General features: G+C 33.4%; 2 protein-coding genes across 2 annotated transcripts; both read left to right on the top strand.

Moving 5' to 3' along the window:
- The first annotated feature begins 1,136 nt into the window (after nt 1-1,136).
- LOC110721939 lies at nt 1,137-1,625 on the top strand. The gene has a single exon (XM_021901174.1). The coding sequence runs from the start codon at nt 1,137-1,139 to the stop codon at nt 1,623-1,625; it is 489 nt and encodes a 162-aa protein (XP_021756866.1).
- A 10,884-nt stretch (nt 1,626-12,509) lies between these two features.
- Nucleotides 12,510-23,847, top strand: LOC110721889 (histone-lysine N-methyltransferase ASHR3-like). The gene is made up of 11 exons (XM_021901114.1): nt 12,510-13,251; nt 14,475-14,621; nt 15,193-15,351; nt 17,452-17,478; nt 17,951-18,068; nt 18,398-18,491; nt 19,398-19,491; nt 19,686-19,764; nt 21,740-21,911; nt 22,889-22,969; nt 23,195-23,847. Exons 1-11 carry the CDS (start codon nt 12,853-12,855, stop codon nt 23,379-23,381), a joined length of 1,557 nt encoding a protein of 518 aa, XP_021756806.1. The 5' UTR covers nt 12,510-12,852; the 3' UTR covers nt 23,382-23,847.
- Nucleotides 23,848-23,951: the final 104 nt, after the last annotated feature.

The following is a 23,951-nucleotide window of genomic DNA, read 5'->3' as shown; positions in this document are numbered from 1 at the left end:
ATACAACACAATTACCTTCTACATCTTTCTCTCTAATACTCTCCCTTTCCCCTTATTTCATAATACGTTATCAGCAACATCACTTTAGTTATCGGGATTCGGAGGAAACATTATTGCTAGCTTGCTTTTTGCACCAACCTCAATTAATCGAGTTGACGAAATATACAATTCGTACACAATAGTTTTTGTCCCGTTGAGGTAAGTGTAATTACCTCCACTTTGTTTTGATTACAATCATAAAAAATTAGGTCCTTTTGTTTGTTAGTGACGAACTGCCGAATTACAACATCTTTGTTTGTTACTTGTTTGCTAATTGCTATCACTTGATATTGAAATTTACTAGCCTTGTATTGATGTTGCGATTCAATTTAATTACTAAATCATATTTATGATCTGTTGTTTTATTTTCTTAGTCCATATATATGCAGTTGTAATCATGTCACATATTCATATGAAACTATAAGCTACCTCTATTCGCCTTCTTATCCATGTTAATCATTAAAAATTTGTTGAATATCCATGTTTTGTTTTTATATATATATATATATATATATATATATATATATATATATATATATATATATATATATTTATGATTTCTTATTTTGTATAAGGTAAAGTTTTTGTTTTGTTAATTTAATTAGTCGAGTATGTGATGATATACCATCATTATCATAAATATATAATATACTATGAGAATGTTAAGACTTTATAATACAATAACCGTATTGTAATTCATAATTTGATTACTAACTGTGAGTACACTAGTATTTTCTGCTATATATTATCATGATTGCTATTGATTTAATTTATTATCATGGCTTATTTTTGGTACGGCAACATTTTTCTTTTGATTCGTGCATTACTCTTGATAAGTGTTTCGGTCTCTAATTATAATTTTCTTGCTTGATTAAGTATATATGTTTATCTTGCATAGTTAAATTAACAATAATATGGGATCTTAATATTATTAAAGCCTTTATATTATGCATCAATCGGTTATAATAGTAATGCTTAATTTTATTTATTTATTTTGCCATTACATATTAACACTTTTATCAACCATTATGTTTTGATATGTATATGTTTGATATTTTATGAGATCTAATTTTTTAATATTATTTTATATAGTGAAAATGTCGAACCTTGCCAAACTTGAATTTGTGGCCCTTAATATCACTGGAAAGAATTATTTATCATGGGTGTTAGATGCTGAAATATACCTAGATGCTAAAGGGCTTGGTGAAACAATCAAAGAGGCTAATAAGGAAACACCTCAAGATAAGACTAAAGCCTTGATTTTCCTTCGCCATCACCTCCATGAAGGGCTCAAAAATGAATGTTTAATTGTGAAAGACCCACAAATCCTTTGGAGTAATCTAAAGGAAAGGTATGACCACCAAAAAACAGTGATACTCCCTATACCTCGTTATGATTGGTTGAATTTAAGATTGCAAGATTTTAAATCTGTTAGTGAATATAACTCAGCTATGTTCAAAATAACTTCTCAATTGAAATTATGTGGAGAAAATATTACTGATGCAGAAATTCTTGAAAAGACATACTCCACTTTCCATGCAAATAATATTGTCCTACAGACACAATATAGAGAAAAAGGTTTTTAAAAATATTCTGAATTAATATCTTGTCTCCTTGTGGCTGAGCAAAATAAAGAGTTATTAATGAAAAATCACGAATCACGTCCTACTGGCTCTACTCCATTCCCTGAAGCGAATGTGACAACCCATTATGGTAAAAAAAAACTAAAAAAAAGAGACCATTCCAGCAGTAGTGGTCGAGTTATTAGAGGTCGCAGTCGTGGCCAATGGCGCGGTCGTGGGCGTAGGCGTGGATTTAGTGGATGTGGTAGAGGTCGTGGAGGTCATTTCACAAACTCACATTCCCACTAGAAGTGGGAACGTAGAGATGATAAAGTAGATAAAGAGAAAAGTGAGACCAATATATGTAACCGTTGTGGAGTAAAAGGCCATTGGTCTCGGGTTTGTAGAACTCCAAAGCATCTTGTTGAACTTCACCAAGAATCATTGAAGAAAGGAAAGAAAGTTGAAGCAAACCTTGTTCTTGAATATGGTGAAGGTGATTTTGATTTTGGCAATGCAAATCATTCAGAAGTTGATGGTTTCCTTACTTCCCCAGAAGGGAATAATTTTGATTTTGGCAATACAACTCAATTAGAAGTTGCTGATTTCTTCACTGCCCTGGAAGGGAATAATTAAATTTATATTATTTTGTGTCAGTTTTAAGTATTAGACTTCATCTAGTGATTTACTTATGTTAATTTCTATGGTTGTAATAAGGACTTTTGCTTTATGAATTTATGGATTATTTGGGTGTTTTAATTGATTTATTTATTTTATCATCATTATTTTTATGCTTAATATTTTGACATGTATTTTATTTCATGAAGAATATGGATACTACTCATCAAATTCAGTTTGCTATGAATGGTGAACAATTATGTCTTGCTGACAGTGCAACTACTCATACAATACTTAAAAATAAAAAACATTTCTCTCATTTGATGATGAAAAGAATTAATGTGAGTACCATATCGAGTAGTACAAATATCATTGAAGGCTCCGAAAAAGCCAACATAAAATTGCCTTGGGGAATTGAAATTAAAATAAATTATGCATTATACTCCCCACTATCTCACAGAAATTTATTAAGTTTTAAGGATATTCGCAACAATGATTATTATATTGAGACAATCAATGAAAAAAATAATGAATACCTTCAAATCACGAATGTAGCTCAAGGCACAAAACATGTTTTGGAGAAATTCCCTACATTCTCCACTGGTTTGTACTACACAAAAATCAATGCTATTGAAACTCATGCTATAGTAAACCATAAGTTTACTGATAACTTTGTTGTTTGGTTTGACCGGTTAGGCCATCCCGGTTCAATAATGATGCGAAAAATAATTACAAATTCATGTGGACATTCTTTGAAGAGCCAGCAGATTCTTCATAATAATTTTTCATGTGCTGTTTGCTCAGAAGGCAAGTTGATAATTCGCCTATCACCAGTTAAAATTAATTTTAAATCAATTAGTTTTCTAGAACATATACAAGGAGATATTTGTGGGCCCATACATCCTCCATGTGGACCATTTAGATATTTTATGGTTTTAATCGATGCATCGACTAGATGGTCACATGTGTCCTTGTTATCAACTCGTAACCTGACGTTTACGAGATTACTTGCCCAATTGATTAAATTACGGGCACATTTTCCAAATACTCCTATTAAGACTATTCGTCTTGATAATGCTGGTGAATTTACTTCTCAAGCTTTCAATGATTATTGCATGTCCATTGGGATAAATGTTGAACATCCTGTAGCACATGTTCATACACAAAACGGCCTGGCAGAGTCATTAATTAAACATCTTCAGTTAATTGCTAGACCATTGCTTATGAAATCCAATCTCCCAATTTTTGCATGGGGACATGCTATATTACATGCAGCAGCACTAATTCGCATCAGGCCAACAAGTTATCACAAATTCTCTCAATTACAATTGGTTTATGGTCAGGAACTAAATACTTCCCATCTAAGAATTTTTGGATGTGCAGTTTATGTTCCAATAGCTCCACCACAATGCTCTAAGATGGGTCCTTAAAGGTGGTTAGGAATAAATGTTGGATTTGAACCCCCTCAATAATTAAAATCTTGAGCCTACAACAGGGGATTTATTTACGGCTCGTTTTGCAGATTGTCATTTTAACGAGTCACTTTTCCTAACATTAGGGGGAGAAAAAAGAGAACTGGAAAAAGAAATTAAATGGAATGAATTATCATTATCCTATCTTGATCCTCGAACTAAACAACGTGAACTGGAAGTAAAAAGATAATTCATTTACAAAGCTTAGAAAATCAATTGTCAGGCTCGTTTGCTGACCCAAAAAGAGTGACTAAGTCACATATTCCACCTGTAAATGCTCCATTTAAAATAATGTCCCGGAAGGACAAAATAAATTTGCTAATGAGTCTAAACCACGTCAGAAACGTGGAAGACCAATGGGTTCCAAAGATAAGAATCCTCGGAAAAGAAAAGGAGCAATGATTGATGACGGTCAAATTGAAGAAACATTTTCCGAAGGATCTCCAAAAGAGACTTTAGACATGATACAAGAACAAATTCAAGTACCTTGTAATGAAGAAATTTCAACAAATTATATCATGTCTGGAATTACATGGAACCGAAATCAAATCGACATCGATGATGTTTTTTCATGCAATGTGGCATTAGATGTTATGGATAATAATGAGGATCATGAACTAAAATCCATTAAAGAATGTAGACAAAGAAATGATTGGCCAAAATGGAAAGAAGCAATTGAAGCAGAATTAAAATCTCTTGGAAAAAGAGAAGTATTCGGACCTGTAGTCCGTACACCTGAAGGTGTAAAGCCCGTGGGATATAAATGGGTCTTTGTGCGAAAGAGAAATGAAAAGGGTGAAGTCGTAAGATATAAGGCACGATTAGTTGCACAAGGATTCTCACAAAGACCCGATATTGATTATGAGGAGACATACTCTCCTGTGGTGGATGCAACTACTTTTATATTTTTGATTAGTCTGGAAATAAGAGAAGGACTTGGCTTACGTTTGATGGATGTAGTCACAGATTATTTATATGGCCCACTGGATAATGACATTTACATGAAGCTTCCAGAAGGATTCAAGCTGCCAAAAGTAGCAAAATCTAGTTCTCAAGAACATTTCTGTATTAAATTGAACAAATCTCTTTATGAATTGAAGTAGTTTGGGCGTATGTGGTATAATCATCTAAGTGAGTATTTCTTAAAAGAAAGTTATAAAAATGATCCTATCAGCCCATGTATTTTTATAAAGAAATTTGGATCAGGATTTGTTATAATTGAAGTGTATGTTGATGATTTGAATATCATTGGAACTCCTGAAGACATTTCGATGACTGTCGACTGTTTAAAGAAAGAGTTTGAAATGAAAGATCTTGGAAAGACAAAATTTTGCTTAGGTTACAAATAGAGCACCTAGAGAATGGAATCCTTGTGCATCAATCAACATACATATATAGAAAAAGTTCTTAGAAGATTTTCTATGGATACAACACATCCATTGAGCAGCTCTATGGTTGTAAGATCACTTGATGTAGAGAAGGACCCTTTCCGACCTCGGGAAAATGATGAAGAAATTCTTGGTTTTGAAGTGCCATACCTAAGTGAAATTAGAACACTAATGTACCTTGCAAGTCATACATGACCCGACATATAATTTTTAATTAATTTATTAGCAAGGTTTAGTTCATGTCCAACCCGAAGGCATTGGAATGGGATTAAACATATACTTCCTTACCTTTAAGGTACGAAGGATATAGGTTTAATTTTTCCCTAAGTTGTCCAAAGAAAATTTGATTGGTTTTGCAGATGCAGGTTATTTATCAGATCCTCATAATGCTCGATCACAAACTGGATATGTGTTCACATATGGTAGTACTGCCATTTCTTGGCGTTTCATGAAACAAACCATTGTAGCTACTTCTTCCAATCATTCTGAGATTTTAGATTCAAAAGGCTAGTCGTGAATGTGTTTGGTTAAGGTCGGTAATTCAACATATAAAAGAAGTTTGTGGTTTATCATGCGGGTAAGAGGCACCGACAATTCTATACAAGGACAATTCAGCTTGTATTGCTCAGCTTAAGGAAGGATACATCAAAGGTGACATAACAAAGCACATCTCACCCAAATTTTTCTTCACTCATGATCTTCAGAAGAATGGAGATATAAATGTTTTACAAATTCGTTCAAGTGAGAATTTAGCAGACTTATTCACTAAGGCTCTTCCAACCGCAACATTTAAAAAGTTAGTTTATTGTATTGGATTGCGTCGTCTCAAAGATCTTCAATGATATAATAATGAGAGGGAGTAATTGCACACTGCACTCTTTTTCCCTTATCCATGGTTTTTTCCCACAAGGTTTTTCCTGGAAAGGTTTTTAATGAGGCAGTATATATGCGCATTAAATCTATTTTAAACATATTTATTGTTGATGGTCATTATGGTTTGTAATACCCTTAGTATAATGCCACCCATTGTAACCTCCTTGTAACCCCCCATTTGCTATTACCTCCTTTGTAACCCCCACTTAAATGGAACCTTAATTGTCCATGAAGGTTACCTTATGCTCATCATGTATATATAACATGGTCTATTAAAATGAGAAGAATACAACACAATTACCTTCTACATCTCTCTCTCTAATATTCTCCCTTTCCCCTTATTTCATAATACTTTCTTATTTATTTCTTTATTTTAGCATTATCTGGAAATCCAAACCCCCCCCCCCCCCTCTTTTAATGAAGAATTATTTTAGCATTATTGGTAAATTTTACATGGTTAGTAATATTATGAAAAGATATACTTCTATAAGCTTATAAGTTATACTTTACAGAATAAATTTACTAGATACAAATTTTCACATGGTTGTAAAGTTAAATTTCATAATAACAAACTGATCCGGCTAGGCTCCAAGTTGGCTAGGTTACTGATGTCCCTCCCAAAAACCTAAAGGGTCAAGTGATACCTAACTTTACCATCCAACCAAACAAGTGCAGTCGTACTCATCATGATCAGCACTGTTAATTTTTTTTTTTTAATGAATTGTATTGTCATGGTCTAACTCATAGTCTCATCTATATGCTAGCGTCGTTAATTTTTTTTTAGTGGATGCATGTAGCGGCTTGGTACGTAGCAGGGCGAAGTCAGGATTAAAAAAATTCGGGGCCGATTGATACTTTAATTTATAAAATATAAATGTAAAAGCACTTGAATATTATAATCAATTGTACTTTGTCATCTTTAATAGTATTATTATGAATTAGAAAATCTGTATTAATTTCTTAAAAAAAAAATTAAAAAAATCAATATAAATATGTTTATAGTCTAGGATATTATCTTTGTTCATATTTTCTTGTGTTGCTAGCTATAAAAGATGTTAGTGTTTTTAATCTCAAATTAGATAACCTAGCTATCAAGAAAGATAATTATACAAATTAAATAACATACAACGTTAAATGAGTAGTTTAGTAATTATCAATAAGTAATCAAATGAGTAGAAAGGTAGCATAAAAAAAAATAACAATATCAGTAAGTAATCAACTTTGTTAACTACGTACCATTTGGATTCACCAAGCTCTAAGAGGGAAATAAAAAAAAATAAAAAAAAAGTGGCCATATTGATGCTAAGAGGTTCGAACCTAGGATTTAGGAGATTGAATCTTTAATTCTAAAAAATAATGCCACTGAAGCAACTACTATCCAATATAAATTAGTTGACTAAACTGATATATATACAAATTCTAAGGGGTCGAGTTTGTAAAACAAAGAACGCGGAGCTAGGCCGCGGGGGCCGGGCCTCCACCAGCCCCCCCCCCCCTCCCCCCGGCTTCGCCCCTAGTTGGTAGCAACATATGCGACACCCATCATTTGAAGTTTATTTAATTATTGGCTACATTAATGAGGGAAAATATGTAAAAAAATATTTAAGAGGTATAATTGTTCACACACTATTTTAAATAGTTAAAAAAAACAATAAATAACATTAATGAAGGCAAAAAAACTTGTACATATTAATAAGGGTAAACATGTAAATACACATTTTGAACGGTATAATTGGCAGCACACTCTTCATAAGAGTAGTCTTGTACTTTTTCATTTTGAAGGGTATAATTGACAGTACACTATTCATAAGAGTAGTCTTGTACTTTTTATGAGAGAAGATAAGATAAGATAGGGATATAATTGTCCACACACTATTCTAAAAAAAAAACAGCAATTAACATTAATGAAGGCAAAAAAAACTTGTACTTATTAATGGGGGTAAACATGTAAGTACATATTTTGAAGGGTTTAATTAGGCAATTAGTTGCACACTATTCATAAGACTAGTCTTGTATTTTTTATAAGATAGGGAAAAGGGTTAATTTTTCGATTAATTAATAATGAGCCGATCTAGAGCCTAAATGAGCTTCAATTCGATGGGCTTTGAAATTGGTGGCCAAGATCATAAGGCATGAAAAAGCCTCGTGGACATGAGAAACCTCCAGGAAGATTCCCAATAATCTCCCATGTTCAAGGCAATAGGTTGTTCCTAGTCGTAATTTTCTAGTCTTGTAGAGACCTATGGTGCTCTCTTGTTAAAACTTGGTAGGAATTATGTGGAGAATTTGAAAAGCGTGGTACATAGGAAGGCCTTGTAGAGTGCAACTCTCTAGGCCATAGAAGTTTCTAGGATAAAGGCCAAGAGCCATATAAGTATGCATGGAGGCTCATTTGGAAACAATTCTAGTTCCATTAAAAGCACATAAGCCGTTTGATAACCATTCTACTCTCTCTTTGTTGCCTTCTTTGTTACCATGTTACATAGTCATTTTCGAAGCTATATATATAACAAAAGTAGGTGCCCTAGCTTATCTTCCGATGGGGGCAGAGTGCATTGATGAAGTGAAAAGAGTTAGCATGACATTAAGCCGGACATTTATTACATATCTTATCATTAAATTAGCTCAGCAAATTACTATAATCATGTAGATAAAGAGAAAAAATATAATCAACATTTTGAAAGTTGCTTCTCTCAACTTCACTAATTGACAAATTAACTTATCTATTTCTTATATAAATATATTCAATTAGTCTGATTAAAAAACTATCTTAAGTCATCTATTTGAGAAGTAAATTAAATATCATTTTTTTTTTAAACAATAAAGATGCAAATTTGTTTTTTGATTTCCCACCTAATTAATTTGCACGGAGACGCCTAGGAAGTGGTGTGACTGGTGTCCCCTGTATATTGGAGATTGCACGGGGTCGGGGACAAATGGGAAGTCTTGGGAACACTGTTGACTAGAGGGGGACGGTTAGCGTAATTTGGGACATTTCAGAGACCATATTCATTGTTTTTTTAAGAAAATTTCAAAATAAAAATACTAAAAATGTAAAATAGAATACCGGTGGGTTTCTCGCTTTCCCTTTTCCCTCAATGAATCGTACGATGGTTATCGATCGGCGAACCACCAACAAGGCGTCAATATCGACCTGTCTTTCTCTTTCCTTTGTGTTCGACTCTCTATCTTCTTTTATTCGACTTTTTTTAGTTTTCCATTTTTTTCTCTTTGAATCTTTCACTTGATCATATTTGATTTTTTTAATATAAAATTCAATTCAGTTGATTATTTTGTGTGGAGTAGGTTGAATGTTTTATTATGTATATTTTTTATTTTACATTTAATTTGTTGTAGGTAAAAAATAAGATTTCCGAGAGTGTTAGTAGGTCAACATCTATTTGTTTTTCAGTGAGCGAAAGTGGCACTCTTCAATTTCTTTGTGAAATTATGTTACTAAATTAATTAATTAATTTATATTTAAAAAAGTTATTCTATTTAGTAACCCTCTATTATTTATTTTTTTCGTTTGATAAATTGCAAAAAATAAAATAAAATAAAATAAAATAAATCCTTGGTAATCATGAAATATTCACAAATTTTCATATGTGGCTAGACATACGGTGTGGCCTTCCATCATGGAGGCTACTTCGTTAGTGTTATAGGGGTTATTGACTCATTGGGCTTCTCCTCCATTCTTCCCCCCCTCCCACACCTTACCCCGACACCATAAACCCCCACGACCCTCCCTTTCCCATTACCACCTTTAGCTTTCTTCTCTAAAACTCTTTTTTCTCCTACCATTACTACTCCTACTCTGATCCTTCACTCTCCACTCCCCTTCCATCATGGAGGCTACTTCGTTAGTGTTATAGGGGTTATTGACTCATTGGGCTTCTCCTCCATTCTTCCCCCCCTCCCACACCTTACCCCGACACCATAAACCCCCACGACCCTCCCTTTCCCATTACCACCTTTAGCTTTCTTCTCTAAAACTCTTTTTTCTCCTACCATTACTACTCCTACTCTGATCCTTCACTCTCCACTCCCCTCCCACCGCCACCACGACATCCGCAAACTTCATCCACTATTGCTTTAATGGCGGCTACTCCTCCATTCTCCATTACTCCTCCTGTGAACACCACCTTTTCTCTATCCTCAACTCCAACTCCTCTCTCTTCCCTCACCGTGAATCCTTCAACCTCTGTCTTTCTCTCCGCCTTCTTCACAATGAAAGGGATTCAATCAGGGTTAAGGTTGGGTATTGGGGTGGGGGAAAAGGGGAGTGGGGATTAGGGTGGGGAAATCGGGGTGGGGTTGGGGTGTTGGGGTAGGGTTGGCCAGTGGGAGAGGAAGCCTGGGCGCTGGCAGTGGAGTGGGAGGGGAAAGGTGGCTGAGTTGGTGGGGGAGGGGTGGTTTTTTCAGCTTTAATTAGATGCATCACTTTTTAAAAATAGAAGTTTCAATGTAGATGCATCACTTTCCTTTTAAGTTAATAAATTCTCTTTATCTCTCTCCTATCACACAGGCCATCTTTATTTGTTCTCTCTATCTCTATCTACACCAAAAATTGCCTATTAATCCGCATTTGTAAAAGTTATGCAACAATCAGAGGCTGGGTGGGACATGGGGCTGGGCGGCGGTGATGGGTGGGGAGGGTGGCTGGCTGGGGTTTTTTTTAATAAAATATTTAAAAGAACCAATCAGAGGTTGCCGTGTGACATAACTAGTCTTAATGGCTAACGGAGTTAACCGCCGTTAGTCATTTGGGTATTTGGTGACATTTTTTTAAACTTAGGGGTATATGGTAAATTTAAAAATTTTCATGGGTATATGATGAATAAACAAATTATTTATGGGTATATGGTGAATAAATCGGTTACAAATAGTATCCCAAATACATCTAAGAAATAACTTTGTAAATAACTCCCTCCATATTCAAGTTATTGTCTTGATCGACATAGACAAACACACACACCATTTTTTTTAACTTCACAAAGAGCTTCGTATTAGATAGTGGAAGGCCCCACATCACTTGAAATATGAAGTTTAAGAGTGAAAAGTAATACAACAGCGAAACTTGTTCAAAAAAAAAAAAACTAACAACTGCGGAATCTACATCACAAATACCATTTGGGTTAGACGAGTAAAATTTTCCAATTAAGATAAGACAGAGTTGGAAAATTATTAAAAAAATTCATCTAAATAATCTAATATATATTATATAATTAATTAATTAATAATATAAAGTAGGCATTTTTCGAGAGCATTCGGCTCGTCACATAAACAAAGGTATTTTTTTGACCAATTAAAAATTAGATTTGTATTTTATTTTGGAATTAATAAATTCACTCGCCACCTAAGAAAAAGTGACGAATGAGATTTAAGAATTTTTCCACGTAGTTAAAACAACGAATAGTGATTTATTAGGATTTAATTTATTTAAAAAACTAAAAATTATTTTTAAATACCTTTCATTCGTTACAAATAAGAAGCAATATTGCATGCATTGTCAGTGACAACAAAATAATGATTCAATTTTCCAAAATACTATTGTTCGGGCGATTAGGGACGATAAAAAAATTCCAATGCATAGATTTGGTTTTGTACAATTACAATTTTTAGATCAATTTCACAACAATTTTTCATTTCTTGGTAAATATATTGATTTATTTTATAAGACTATAACGATTAATTATATCTAATTTTGTTTTTGCTAACATGTTTTATTTATCCACTTTATTAGATGGAAGAGATATGGGTGTGAACGAAGTAGATGATTCTATTGAAATGGAAGATAAATAGTATACATGTTTTTATTATTTTTTAATAATTCTATTTTTTTAAAAACAACTAATAATGATTTAGGATTTAAATTATTCAAAAAAAAAAAATCTTTTCACATTAAAGATTTTAACCTAATATGTAATCGATACAATATCATATTTACAATTATTTTTTGAAAGATTTCATATTTACAATTTATTCATATTATTAAATTCAGTTGTCATATAACTAACAACAACGAATAAAATACAAAACCACAATAAATAAAGTCGCATAATAAATTACATTAAAAAAAAATTATACTTTAATAATAGGCAATAACACTTTAATTAAAGTGTTTTTTTCGTCTAAAATTATTAAATAGTAAAATAAATCAAATAATTATATATATATATATATATATATATATATATATATATATATATATAAACTTAGAGTCTATAGCAAGTCTATAGCAAAATATCTTTTCTTGAGATTTATGTATGAAAAAAACCGTGCATCGCACGAGCTTTCATCTAGTATGAAATAAACTGATTACATTCGTTTGGTTCATTAAGCTGGAATGGATTGATATGTAATACTTGGGTGGTATGAATTTTATATCCCATACCAATCTAAAGTTATTTGGTTTAATCATGGAATGAATTCTCATATTTGAATGGTAGTATGGATTATGAATCCTTGGGAGGGAGGTGGTATGAGATTTCAAGGGAATGAGGTAGAGCTAGAATTCCCAAGTATAAGATTTCATACTTAAATAGCCCAACCAATCAAATAAAATCATAAATCCATTTCAAGATTTTCAACCCATTTCAAAAAGTTCAACCAAATCGTCCCGAATAATTATTCGAGAACAGAGAGGGAATAGTACAAAGACCAATCGATCCGAAGTCGAAGCACACATAGTGACATAGTGACATAGACACATAGTGGTGCTTCTTAACATCTTAAACAACCAAAAAAAACCGCGTTAAAAATCAAAGTATCCCAACAAATTTGGCACAAAATAATTTTCATTCTTCCCGCCCAAATTCCCCCACTCCAAAACTTAAAGAACACAGCCAACCTCAGTCTTATACTGTTTTTCTCTCTCCTCCAATCTTCTACGATACCATGCCGGATTTCGGTGCTCCTTTCCTTAATTCCGATACCCTAACCCTAAATTATTGCCCCAATCCCATCAAATCTTCTTTATCCGATTCTTCTGATTCTCTTTTTCCTTGCCCTATTAAAACCCTAGATTATATGGATGACTTCGATTTGCGGCCTGAGCTTCCGATTAATGGTGATTTTGCTGAGATTTGTGGGAGTAGAAGAGGGTTGTTGAAAATTAGGGTTACTAGGATGAGTTCTGGTGCTATTGATTGTGATAAGAAGAGGGTTATTGGTGGTGGTGGTGGTGGTGATAAGTGTTTGGATGATTATGTTGGTGATTGGAAAGCGAGGAGGTTGGATTTAGGGTTCCCGGAAAATCGTTGCTTTCTTCCGTTTCTTGAGGGTTCGAATAGATTGGTAATGCTGTTTATTTGAATTTTTGCTGATTTTTTTTTTTGAATTGATTTTATAATGATTTGTTGATTTTTTAAAATTGTTTTTAAAATGATTTGTTGTTGTTTTATGGTTTATTTATGGTGTAATTGAAGTAATTGATTTGGTTTGATTGATCGGTTGAGGTGAATTGGTTCTAATTGTTGATTAAGAGTTTGTATTTGCTGTATGATTAGTTATCATGACGCTTTGTTCATTGGAAATGAGTAATTTACTTGTTGAAGATCCATTTTTTGTATATTTGTTGGTGATGAGAGGATCATTTCCGACTTACACGGATAGAATCTCGGGAAAATGTAGTAAAAATTGTCAATTATAAGCACGGTGAATAGTGAATTATTGATAATTAGGAGTTGTCAATTATTGGATGTTTGTCTGAGATTGATAATTTCAACTTATGTCAGTGTGTATTGATAGTGGGAATGTGTGTCCTAGTACACGTTCATTATATTTATCGTAGTATGCATGTTTATTCTGTTTTCAGTGTAACGTCTAAGCATAATTTGACATTCTTGTTCTATATCCACGTGTCATAGGCGTTAAGGTTAAGAGGAATCATTGTTTTATTGTTTGTAGAAACTAGAAAGCTAGTCTCCGAGACTTACACATCATCTATTTCTAGGATTTATGTTTTTTTGGGGGTTTGAGGCTAAAGTTGGAAGCGATTATTTTCTGATGTTGTGAAATGCTTGAGCCATTTTAGTGAGATCTTGTTCTAGCATTGCTTCTCAATTTCATATTGACAAAGTTATTGATAGCTAACCTGATTGTTATAATATAGAAACTCGTCAGAGTTTCTTAAAAGGCTTTGTCGCTCTGCATTAAATGCACACAAACCTCGTTTACCATTAATTGAACTGGATAGTGATGATAACATAATCTGGAAACAGATACGTTTTCACTGGTGTCACGACAAGCTTGAAAGCACGTTTTGTATCTATTATAAAACTAAGCCCTATATACGCTAAACTATTTAGAAAAGATTATTGCTTGATAGATTGGTCGTGATTAGTATCATTAATTCAAATTTGTTCTTGAGAGAACTCATTAACATTCTTCATGAATATTGATATGATATATGATTATAAGTTGTGAACTTGTGATAATTATGCATTTGTATTTTTTGCTCTAGCAGACATGGTGTTGCTCATATGGTAAGCTTAACTATCACTAGTGACTTTTTTCAGGTTGAGTGTCGTGCTTGTTCAAGTTACATCTACCCAGGGGATGAGGTCCCTTGCTCTGTCCGAGGGTGTAAGGGAATTTATCATTTGAAGTGTGCAAAGGATAACTTTCGATATTCGGTCTCAAGAAAGTTCAAGTGCCCTCAACATGTAAGCTCCTAATTGTTGTGTCATATTTAGTCCACCAACTCCTGTTTCTTCTAGTAGTCGAATTTCTGTCTTTATTCCACACAAATCATTATTGTTTAACATTATCTGGATGAATATCAATTGAAAGAAAATTGGGTAGAGAGATAATTCCTACCATATATATTTATTTTAATTAATATCAAAGGTTGGGGACTTGTATATAAATCGTACATGTATATCTGTGGTATATTGGCTGTATTTTCAAATAATATACTGGATACTTGTGCACACGTAAAAGGTATTAGTTGATTTTCATGATGTGACAACCTCACACTATTAAAATGACTGAGCATGTCAATCCTGGATCTCACTGAGTTGCATGTGATGGTTAAGGATTGTTTCTTCCTCTTCAATTAGTAGTTCATTTGACTCATTTATGTGGATTCGGTAATCTATTTGTTTCTGTATTATTTTAAACCTGCAATTATTTGTTATTTTCATTTGAATATCTTGTGTGGTGTTATGCAATATCTTTAAATAATTGTTTACATATTTCACTAATTTTCTACATTGATTACATTTTGTTCTCCAGGCATGCTTTATATGTAAACAGAAATTTATTTGGCGCTGTGTGAGGTGTGAAGTGGCTTCACATGATAAATGTGCAGCTTGGCCAGATAAAGTGATTCATCTGAGTGAGCGTCCGGGATGGACTGTTTGCTGGAGGCACCCAAAAGATTGGCGGCAGGAGGTCAATCTCCTCTTTTTCTTCATTAGCATAGTTTCATTCCTACTAGTGAAACATTTTTTTCTTCGTATATTCTTTATGAACTGAGATCTAATCAATCTATGATATGTTGTAATATGATTTTGTTGTATGACAACAAGAAGCATTTATTGACATATCTCCGTTTTCTTGGTATATTAACACCTATATTGAAATTTTACCACATAATACTAAACTCCTAATTCCCTTTCTGGAACCAGGTAGAGGAGTTAGATGTACCATTGTACACGATCTTATTATTCTAGTTATGGGTAGGTTGTTCTTGCTGAACCCTGTGGTAAGAAGATCATCAATTTGTTACTAAAAACAACCATTGCACACAAAATTATTAGCAGACATTAAGGCATTTAATCTAATTCAATTTTAGGTCACTGTTGGAAAGTTGACCAAAAAATTAACTTGTTAAGGAGATGACACTCGAGCTGCTTGACTATTTTCAAACTAGGTCTATTGGGGTAACTTTAAATACAGAGATTAGGTTTGTCTTATTTTTCGTGATGCTTTGGAGATATTTCGATACTATGTAGCTTTTATGAGACTAGGGTTAAAGACCTTTATGGACCCTTTTTGACATTTGTTTACCTTGTAATTCTAGAGGGAAATTGGTGGTGGTTTACATGAATTACATCTTTTATGGCCCTTATTATCCTTATTTTGATTAAAGGTTTCCTTAAGCAGGGTGGAGATATGTAAGGTTTGTGCTTCCGGAGGTGGATCTTGGGGGGTGGGGATATGAGAAAGTATATATCATTGGTAGCAGGAGGCTTTGTTGCTATTATATGGTTGTGATTTGTTGCAAATGGTCTGTGGGGCATATAATGTGGCCATGAGGCTGGATAGATTTTTGGGCTCCAACAATTGATCAGAAGAGCTTGAACGTGTATAATTGATGGTTAGGACTAGAAGTACATTGAATTACTTGCTAATCCTTTTAGAATCTGCTTGTGTTCTTTAGGTCTTGATTCCTAAACTATGTGAACATTGCACCACAATTTTAATTTCTTCCTCTTTTTTTTTTTTTTTTTTTTTTTTTTTTTTTAAATAATAAGTGCAATGTTTTCCTTTTATGGAAGTTGCATAATAAGTGCAACATCACTTCTTTTTTAATAGATATGATTTTTCTCTATTGCTCTCCTCACTTCTTTATCTCTCTCCTCTTCAAAAAATTGTACTTCCCCTACATGTTGCACTTATGAAAAAACAGAGGAAGTAATAGGTTTCAAGATTTTTAGAGTGATTATTTGGCAGTGTTTAGACTTATTTAGGATTCATGCAGAACCTTAAGTTTGTGAAGGAAAAGTTGAAGGTCGGAATATACAACAGAAAGTTGATTAAAGAGAAAAGAAGCAAGATGCCATTCAGGGAATTTTGAAGGCATATAATCCCAAGATTATGGACTTTAGACCGAGGACCTGGAATCTACAATAACTAAAATGGGGAATGACTCGGAGGATTTGATTCTTACAGAGAGAAGTATGAAAAAGGTGATGAAGAAATGTTTGAGACTAGGTATGAGCACAAACTTTCAATACTTGTATGAGATTAAAAAGGTGAAGCTGCTAGGCTTAGACCAAGCGGATTTAATTGCTCATATCTTGGTTCTGGAAAATATGAACATATTGCCATTAGTTCTAGTCTGAATTTCTAATTATTGGATCTGAAATCCACTAGGATCTAGCTGGTCTATATTTATGGTTTTAAAATATCAGATGGATTTTATTTAATCTTAGCATTTTGATGGGGATAATCTTGTAGAAATAAGTGCATGAAGTGCCAAATAATAGTTAAAGATAATAGTGAAGAGGAATGGGCGGCTGGGTGGAGAGTGGGTTTTATTTGGTGAAAAATATGGTTGATACCTAAAAGTCTGAACCAAGACCCCCTTTATGTTGCTGTATTTAGGCTGATTTTAATTCATGATGGTTTGCTTAACCTGTAACTTGTATATCTTAAAACATCTTTGTATATAAAATGAATCTATCAACTTTCATTTTTGCTGCTTCTATCTTATTATTCATTGATTAAGCTGGCTGACAGGACTGATATCTCTTATTGGTTGAGCAGCATGGAACAGCAACTAATAACTTTGAGGTCAGATTTGATTTTCTTCTAGCTATTGTCACTTTTATACGTGAATATAATTATACAAAACATGACTTTGTAAAATTGTTTATTAAAATCTAGTTGCATGATTTTCGCCGTGAAGATAAATGAATAAAATATAATGTTGTAGTGCATGTTGTAGGAATATGTTGTTTACTTAAAAGGTGTAATAAAAATATCTTTGTTCACCTTTTATTGAGAGGCATAAAGGCTAATCAATGTAGACGATTTTTGAATACAACTGGTAGACATCCATATTAATAATGGATTTAGGGATTAAAATCTGTTGGAGGATTCATTTGCAATGTTTCTGTTTTACAAAAGTTAATCGGTGGAACCGTGGAACTTCCTGACATATGTCATCAGATTGGGACAACAGGACATACATCTCTTGCAAAGTTGCTGGAGATGCTTGTTGCTATGCTAGCATTAATAAACTTATGCTTGCTTCTAATTTCAGGACGTATTCTCTCGCTTGCCTTTGCCATACATTGAGGAAGAGTTCAATATAGAGTCAACGCTGAAGGATAGTCCAATTGACAAGTTGGAGCCACCTCCTTATGTGCATATTAGGCGCAGTATCCTCTTTTATTTCTTCTGTCAGATATCTTTTGTTCTGCTAAAATTGTACCATTGCCAACTAGACTTTAAATAACTAACCTAGTATAAAAAACATTCAAATTGTCTATATGGAACTCTTTGCAGAGCGAGGGAAAGGGCGGAAAAAACACGTAATGTTCTTAATTTGGCAGCTGAAAGTTAATATTTTATAGACTCACTGTCATCAAAGTTTGGTAGCGAAGGAAATAACATCCCCCGGGTTTCTGATACTTATGCTCTCGAAATAGAATGAACAAGTGAACTATCTTCTCTTCATTCTTATGGTCAGTGGCTTAACTAAATCTAGATGTGTATCTTGTCAAGAAAAAGCGGGAAGATGCTAGTATGGATATCGGTTGCACAAGTTGCCGTTCAACATGCTCTGATGACTGTGTTTGCAGGTCAGATGCAATTCTGTTTGTCATGCATTTGGATTTAGTGTCATTAAGTGTGAAGTATTCATTATTTGTTTTAGTATCTTGTTTTAAAAGTGGCTAGTGAATAGTGAGTGACCCTGCGGCTGCTTGAGTGGTGTTAAACCCTTTATATACATATATAGGATTGTCTAGAAGGAGTAAATTACTCATAAGCTAATGCATGACAATGTATATAATTCAAATCCACCTTTTTTTTAGTATCTGGTTATACTTGCTATATGTCTACTTTTGTGGCTCGAGATAATAAAAGGAAAGAATGTAAATACAATCTTATTGAATCTTAATCAGGTGTTTTCTCCTTGTACTTTTAATTTTAGATATTCGAATTTACTCAAAAACTGTTAGTATCATCATGTAGATTATATTAGCTGTTTTTTTCCCCTAATAAATTGCATTGTCCTATTTAATTATTTATTCTTCATTCATTGATTGACAATTTGAAATATATAGGCTTTTTTTTTTCCTTTCTATTTTTTTAATATATTTTTAATCCTTAGATTAATGTGCCTCTAGTAATTTGCAAACCCCAAATTCTGATAAAATAAGGTTCAAGGATCTAATGCTTAGATTTTCCTGTCTGGAGTCATATATGTCATGAATTTCTTGATGATCTGTTAAGCCAATCACAGTGGTTCATCTATCTGTAGGGAGGTTTCAAACTGTTTTTTTTTTTCTCTCTTAGTGTCAGTCTTCGTCTTTCAATGCAAATTATTCACAGCTATTTCTTATTATGCCTTCGAGCGTCATCTCTGGTGGTTTGTCATTCAATGTAGAATCAGTTATGCATGTGCCCATGTCCTTGTACTGTTGTACATAATGCGTCATCAGTCTTTTAATACTATAATTTCCATATTTAATCTGATCTTGTAGAGTTCAAAGCATTAGTTGTTCAAGAGCTTGTCACTGCTCAGATGCATGCACAAACAAACCATTTCGCAAGGAGAAGAAGATCAAAATTGTTAGGGTAAGATTTTTGTGATGTTATTATTGGACAAGTAAGCTTGCTACTTAAAGTAATGAGCAGATTTGTTTGTCGAAAGTTAAGACATTAAAAAAAAAAATCTGCTTTACTTCGTCTTCTTGTCTTTAAAATTTGCACTTTATCCTAGTCAAATTGTTTGATCTCACAAATTACATCTATGCTTCCCTTTTCTTCAGACTGAACTTTGTGGATGGGGAGTAGAGGCTGCTGAATCTATGAACAAGGGAGATTTTATCATAGAATATGTTGGGGAAGGTAATAAGCATATTTTGCTTTATTTCGTTACATTCTGCTTTAAATTTGTGTTAATTGGCGATGAAAGTGAGATATACTTATTTGTCATATGCAATCTTCTTGAATCATGCTATTAGAGTACATACTGGTCATAACTCATAATCCACTGATCTAAACTTTTGCAAGATCATTGTTTCGTAATATAAGCTGTAATGTCACCTACAAGCAATTCAGTTTTATCTTCAAGAATAATGCATCCATGTTTCCTGTATCTTTGTCAATTGAGGAACTAGCTCTTTACTAATACTAGCATTGTCTCGATTTTGCTGAAATAAGTAGTTAATAACAGTGATTCTTGGTTGAATATTAAGTGCGAACAATCTTTGGCATTTTGTTTTTCCTGTCATGACATGCTCATTAGAGAGAAATTTTATGCTCAATAGTTGGGAATTTTATATTTAACTCTTCTGATGCATTTGGTTGTGTAATTCCATATTGTCAAGCTTGTACTATATTTCATGCTTGATAACTTGTTATATTTGATTTATTTTAAAATTATATATTATTCTTATATTGATCAAACCATTTAAGACCAGAAATATTTGGAAATTCTAGATAGTGGACCTCTAGTGATGGTAAATATTTTTCTCTTTGTAAGGTTGCCCTAAACTTTTGATTAAAATATATTTTTGTGACCTTATATATAACCTGTTAAAAAACTGTTTCCCTTCTCCTTCATCTTTACTGGCCCACATTCCACTGCCCAATCAGCCAACCCAACATTCCACATACCTTGCAACTACTGTTAGCACCACCATATACCCATCTCTAATTCCTGCTATTGATTATGCTGGTTTTATCTAGAGCCCAACATGGTGGAGGAAGGGAGTTGAAGGAAGAAGATGAAGTCGGTGGCGGTTAAAGAGGAGAAAATTCCAAAAGGAGTTTTGACGATGGACGTAAAGAAAGAGAGATTGTATTGGAGGTGGATGTGGATGTGATGGGGGAGAGAAATGTAGATTAGGGCTTGTTTGTTTGACATAAAAAAGCATGGGAAATGAAACTTCCTAGGAATTGCAAGTTTTATGTGTTGTTTGGTTGACAAAAATTTGGTGAAATGGAGGAAGTGGAACATCCTAGGAATTTTAAGTTCCCACAAAAGGTAGGAACTTACTTACCTAGCCCCCCCTAGGTAAGTAGAAATTCCCATGGGAAGTTACTTCCCTCATTGTTAACCAACCAATTGTAGGAAATTCCCATGAATGTGATAATAGGAATTTAATTCCCATAAATTTGCAATTCACGGGAATTTTTAATTCCCATGTGAACCAAACGACACCTTAAAGAGGGTGGAGGAACATGATTTTCTAGGGAAGGTGGGCTGGGTGGCAAGGATGGAGGAGGGTGTTAGTGGTGGTTAATCATGGAGGAAGGGAGTGAATATATGATTTTCTATAAAATCCACCATCTAAAAATTTGCAGAATTTGAGGTCACCGTATAAAATTTCCCGAAAAACATTAATTTTTAACAAAATTTTGATGTTATATAAGGAAAAGAGAAATTTCCATAATCTGGAATTATGCAATAAAGTTCACCATCAAAACTTTCTCAAACTTATATTTTCATTTACTTACTACTAGATATATGTAACTGCTTATAATTGTAAAGCACACATTGAGATGAATCTACTTGATAATGATTTATTTATTTTTATTATTTTTTTCTTATTAGTGTAAAAACAAGGCCAAAGTGTAATTGTATTGGTATTAAAGATAAGATCAGATCAGTTCTTGATAAAAACAGACGAGAACACCTTGTATTTATTGAAGAGAACAAGTTTGACTTTCATGCTTGAGAGGTTGCTAGCTGCAAAGGAACATGTGTAGTAACTAGTTGTATTTTGTGCTATAAGTGTCAAAATATCTATCACGTAAATTATGAGTGCAAAATTTGTTGTTTACTCTTAACCTCCTTTTACTTCTGTTTCTCTACCAGTTATAGATGATCTGTTATGTACACAAAGGCTATGGGATATGAAAAACAAAGAGGTGAAAAATTTTTACATGTGTGAAATTCGTAAAGACTTCACAATCGATGCAACATTCAAGGGGAATGCATCTCGTTTCCTAAATCATAGTTGTGATCCGAACTGCAAATTGGAGAAATGGTGAGTTACTCTGACCGTTCTATTGTGACTAATGATTATGAAATGATATGAATTGTTATGATCTGACTAGACTCCTGCAGTGTTCTTGATGAAGTGAAAGAGCAGTGTTATTGTGTAATTTACTTAGCCCTACCTCTGGTCCCTTTACATTTCAAAACTTGTATGATTTGGCATTTTGATTAAAGCATTTAAGATTATAATTGGTTATTTATTGTTCTACTCTGTATATGAACATTGAGTGATAGTTGAAAAGAAACTGTATGGTATTCTCTTTTGTATAAGAGTATAGGAGTATCAGAGTGCCAGATTAGCTTGATGATTTCTTAGTCAACCTTTATTCAATAGATTTTCTATTACAATTAAATATACCATATTTTTAGTTTTCTATGTGGTTGATTCACCGTTGAACTAATTTTACCAGTCTGTAGCTTCACCTATTATCTGTTTCTTGTAACTGTCTTCCGTAGTAAATTTTTTACTGCATGGTTTTCTCAATTGACCTCTTAGGGAGTTAAGGATCTACTAATTTCTGTAGGTTAAATAGCATATCATGGCATTGACAATTTCATGATATTAGGCATTTTTAATAAGATAATGAAACTTAAACTTTAGGGGTAACTAAAAGCTATGTGATAGTTGGTTTTGATGGTGAGTTTTACCTCTAATAATGAGGGGCTAGGCTATTAGATTAGTTGAAGGTATTTCTGGTCCATGATTCTACATGTCAAAAAAATTTAGAGACACTTAAGCGAGGGGTTTGCTCCTTGTAATCTGGAGCTGTGAAAGAAAATGGCTTTTCAATTATAGGCAATCTTGCACAAAATTTTTGTAACATTGATCTCAATTATTGGAAAAAAAAAAACAGGATATACTAATTTAAGGATAATGTCATCCTCTGCAAAGCCTGCCTGTGAATTTTCTTCTCTTTACATTGCACTGGAAATGAATGTCATAATCCTATTGTTTTGTTATTGAAGGCAAGTAGAAGGGGATATACGTGTGGGTGTCTTTGCTGCTCGACCCATAAAAGCCGGAGAACCACTGACGTATGATTACAGGTATGTATATATCCTCTTCATTCCTACTATATTTATCTGTTTTGCTTTGTCTTAAATCTTGGCCCTTCTTGCTCTTATTTTAACTTGACACTAGTATCCTGGCATGTCAATCTTGACGTCTTGTACTCTCATCTGTTTCCCTTTGTTGTTCTGCCTAAGCAACAAGATTTTTTGGATTTAGTGACTTCCCTCATGCTTTCCTGGCTTTGGTTTCTGGTTTTGTAGGTTTGTGCAATTTGGGCCCGAGGTTAAGTGCTGCTGTGGTGCTGTTAACTGTCAAGGATATTTAGGTGCCAAAAAAAAGATTAACTTAGATATCCTTGATACTAAAAGAAGGATGCATCTAGCAAGCCTTTCATGGGGTTTAAAGCGGATGAGAACATCAAAATCAGCCAGAAAGCGCAAGTGGTAGCAGTGAGACATTCTTAATGAAACTGCTGTACATTATGTTCTTACCATCAGACACCCGTGAATAGAAGAAAAGAAACAGAAGGCAAATTAAACAATCTGAAGCCTATAACATACATCCTTATGTTGTATTTTTAAACCATGACAGCTAAATTCAGCGAGAAATACAAGCAAAACATCATACACAAGCAAACGACTGCAGAGGTTAAGAATCTGTGTATTCTTCCTGTTTTCGCAATTACATTTGTAAAGCTTTATATCATTCAATGATTGCTCATGTAGGCACCGAATTATTTTCGATTGTGTGTTGTAAGCTTATACATGAATCGAAAACTGTAGCTTAGAGCTTCTACTAGACTCACAATCTTGTAATTTGATTCTTGATTACAGCAAGCATTGTTTAAAGACGGTAAATTAGAGAACAATTGAGTGCTCTGAACATGAGCTGGAAAATAAATATGAATTGTGTATGTAGTGTAGCTTATCTTTATGATGATTTTATATCTAATATTTGCATTTGATGATTAATCTTTGTAAATAATCATGCGAAAACATATAAGAAAGATGCTTTGTC

This window comes from Chenopodium quinoa, unplaced genomic scaffold (assembly GCF_001683475.1).
Source record: "Chenopodium quinoa cultivar QQ74 unplaced genomic scaffold, ASM168347v1, whole genome shotgun sequence".
Lineage (NCBI taxonomy): Eukaryota > Viridiplantae > Streptophyta > Magnoliopsida > Caryophyllales > Amaranthaceae > Chenopodium > Chenopodium quinoa.
Note: the sequence above shows the minus strand (reverse complement) of the source record. Positions and strands in the feature narration are given on the sequence as shown.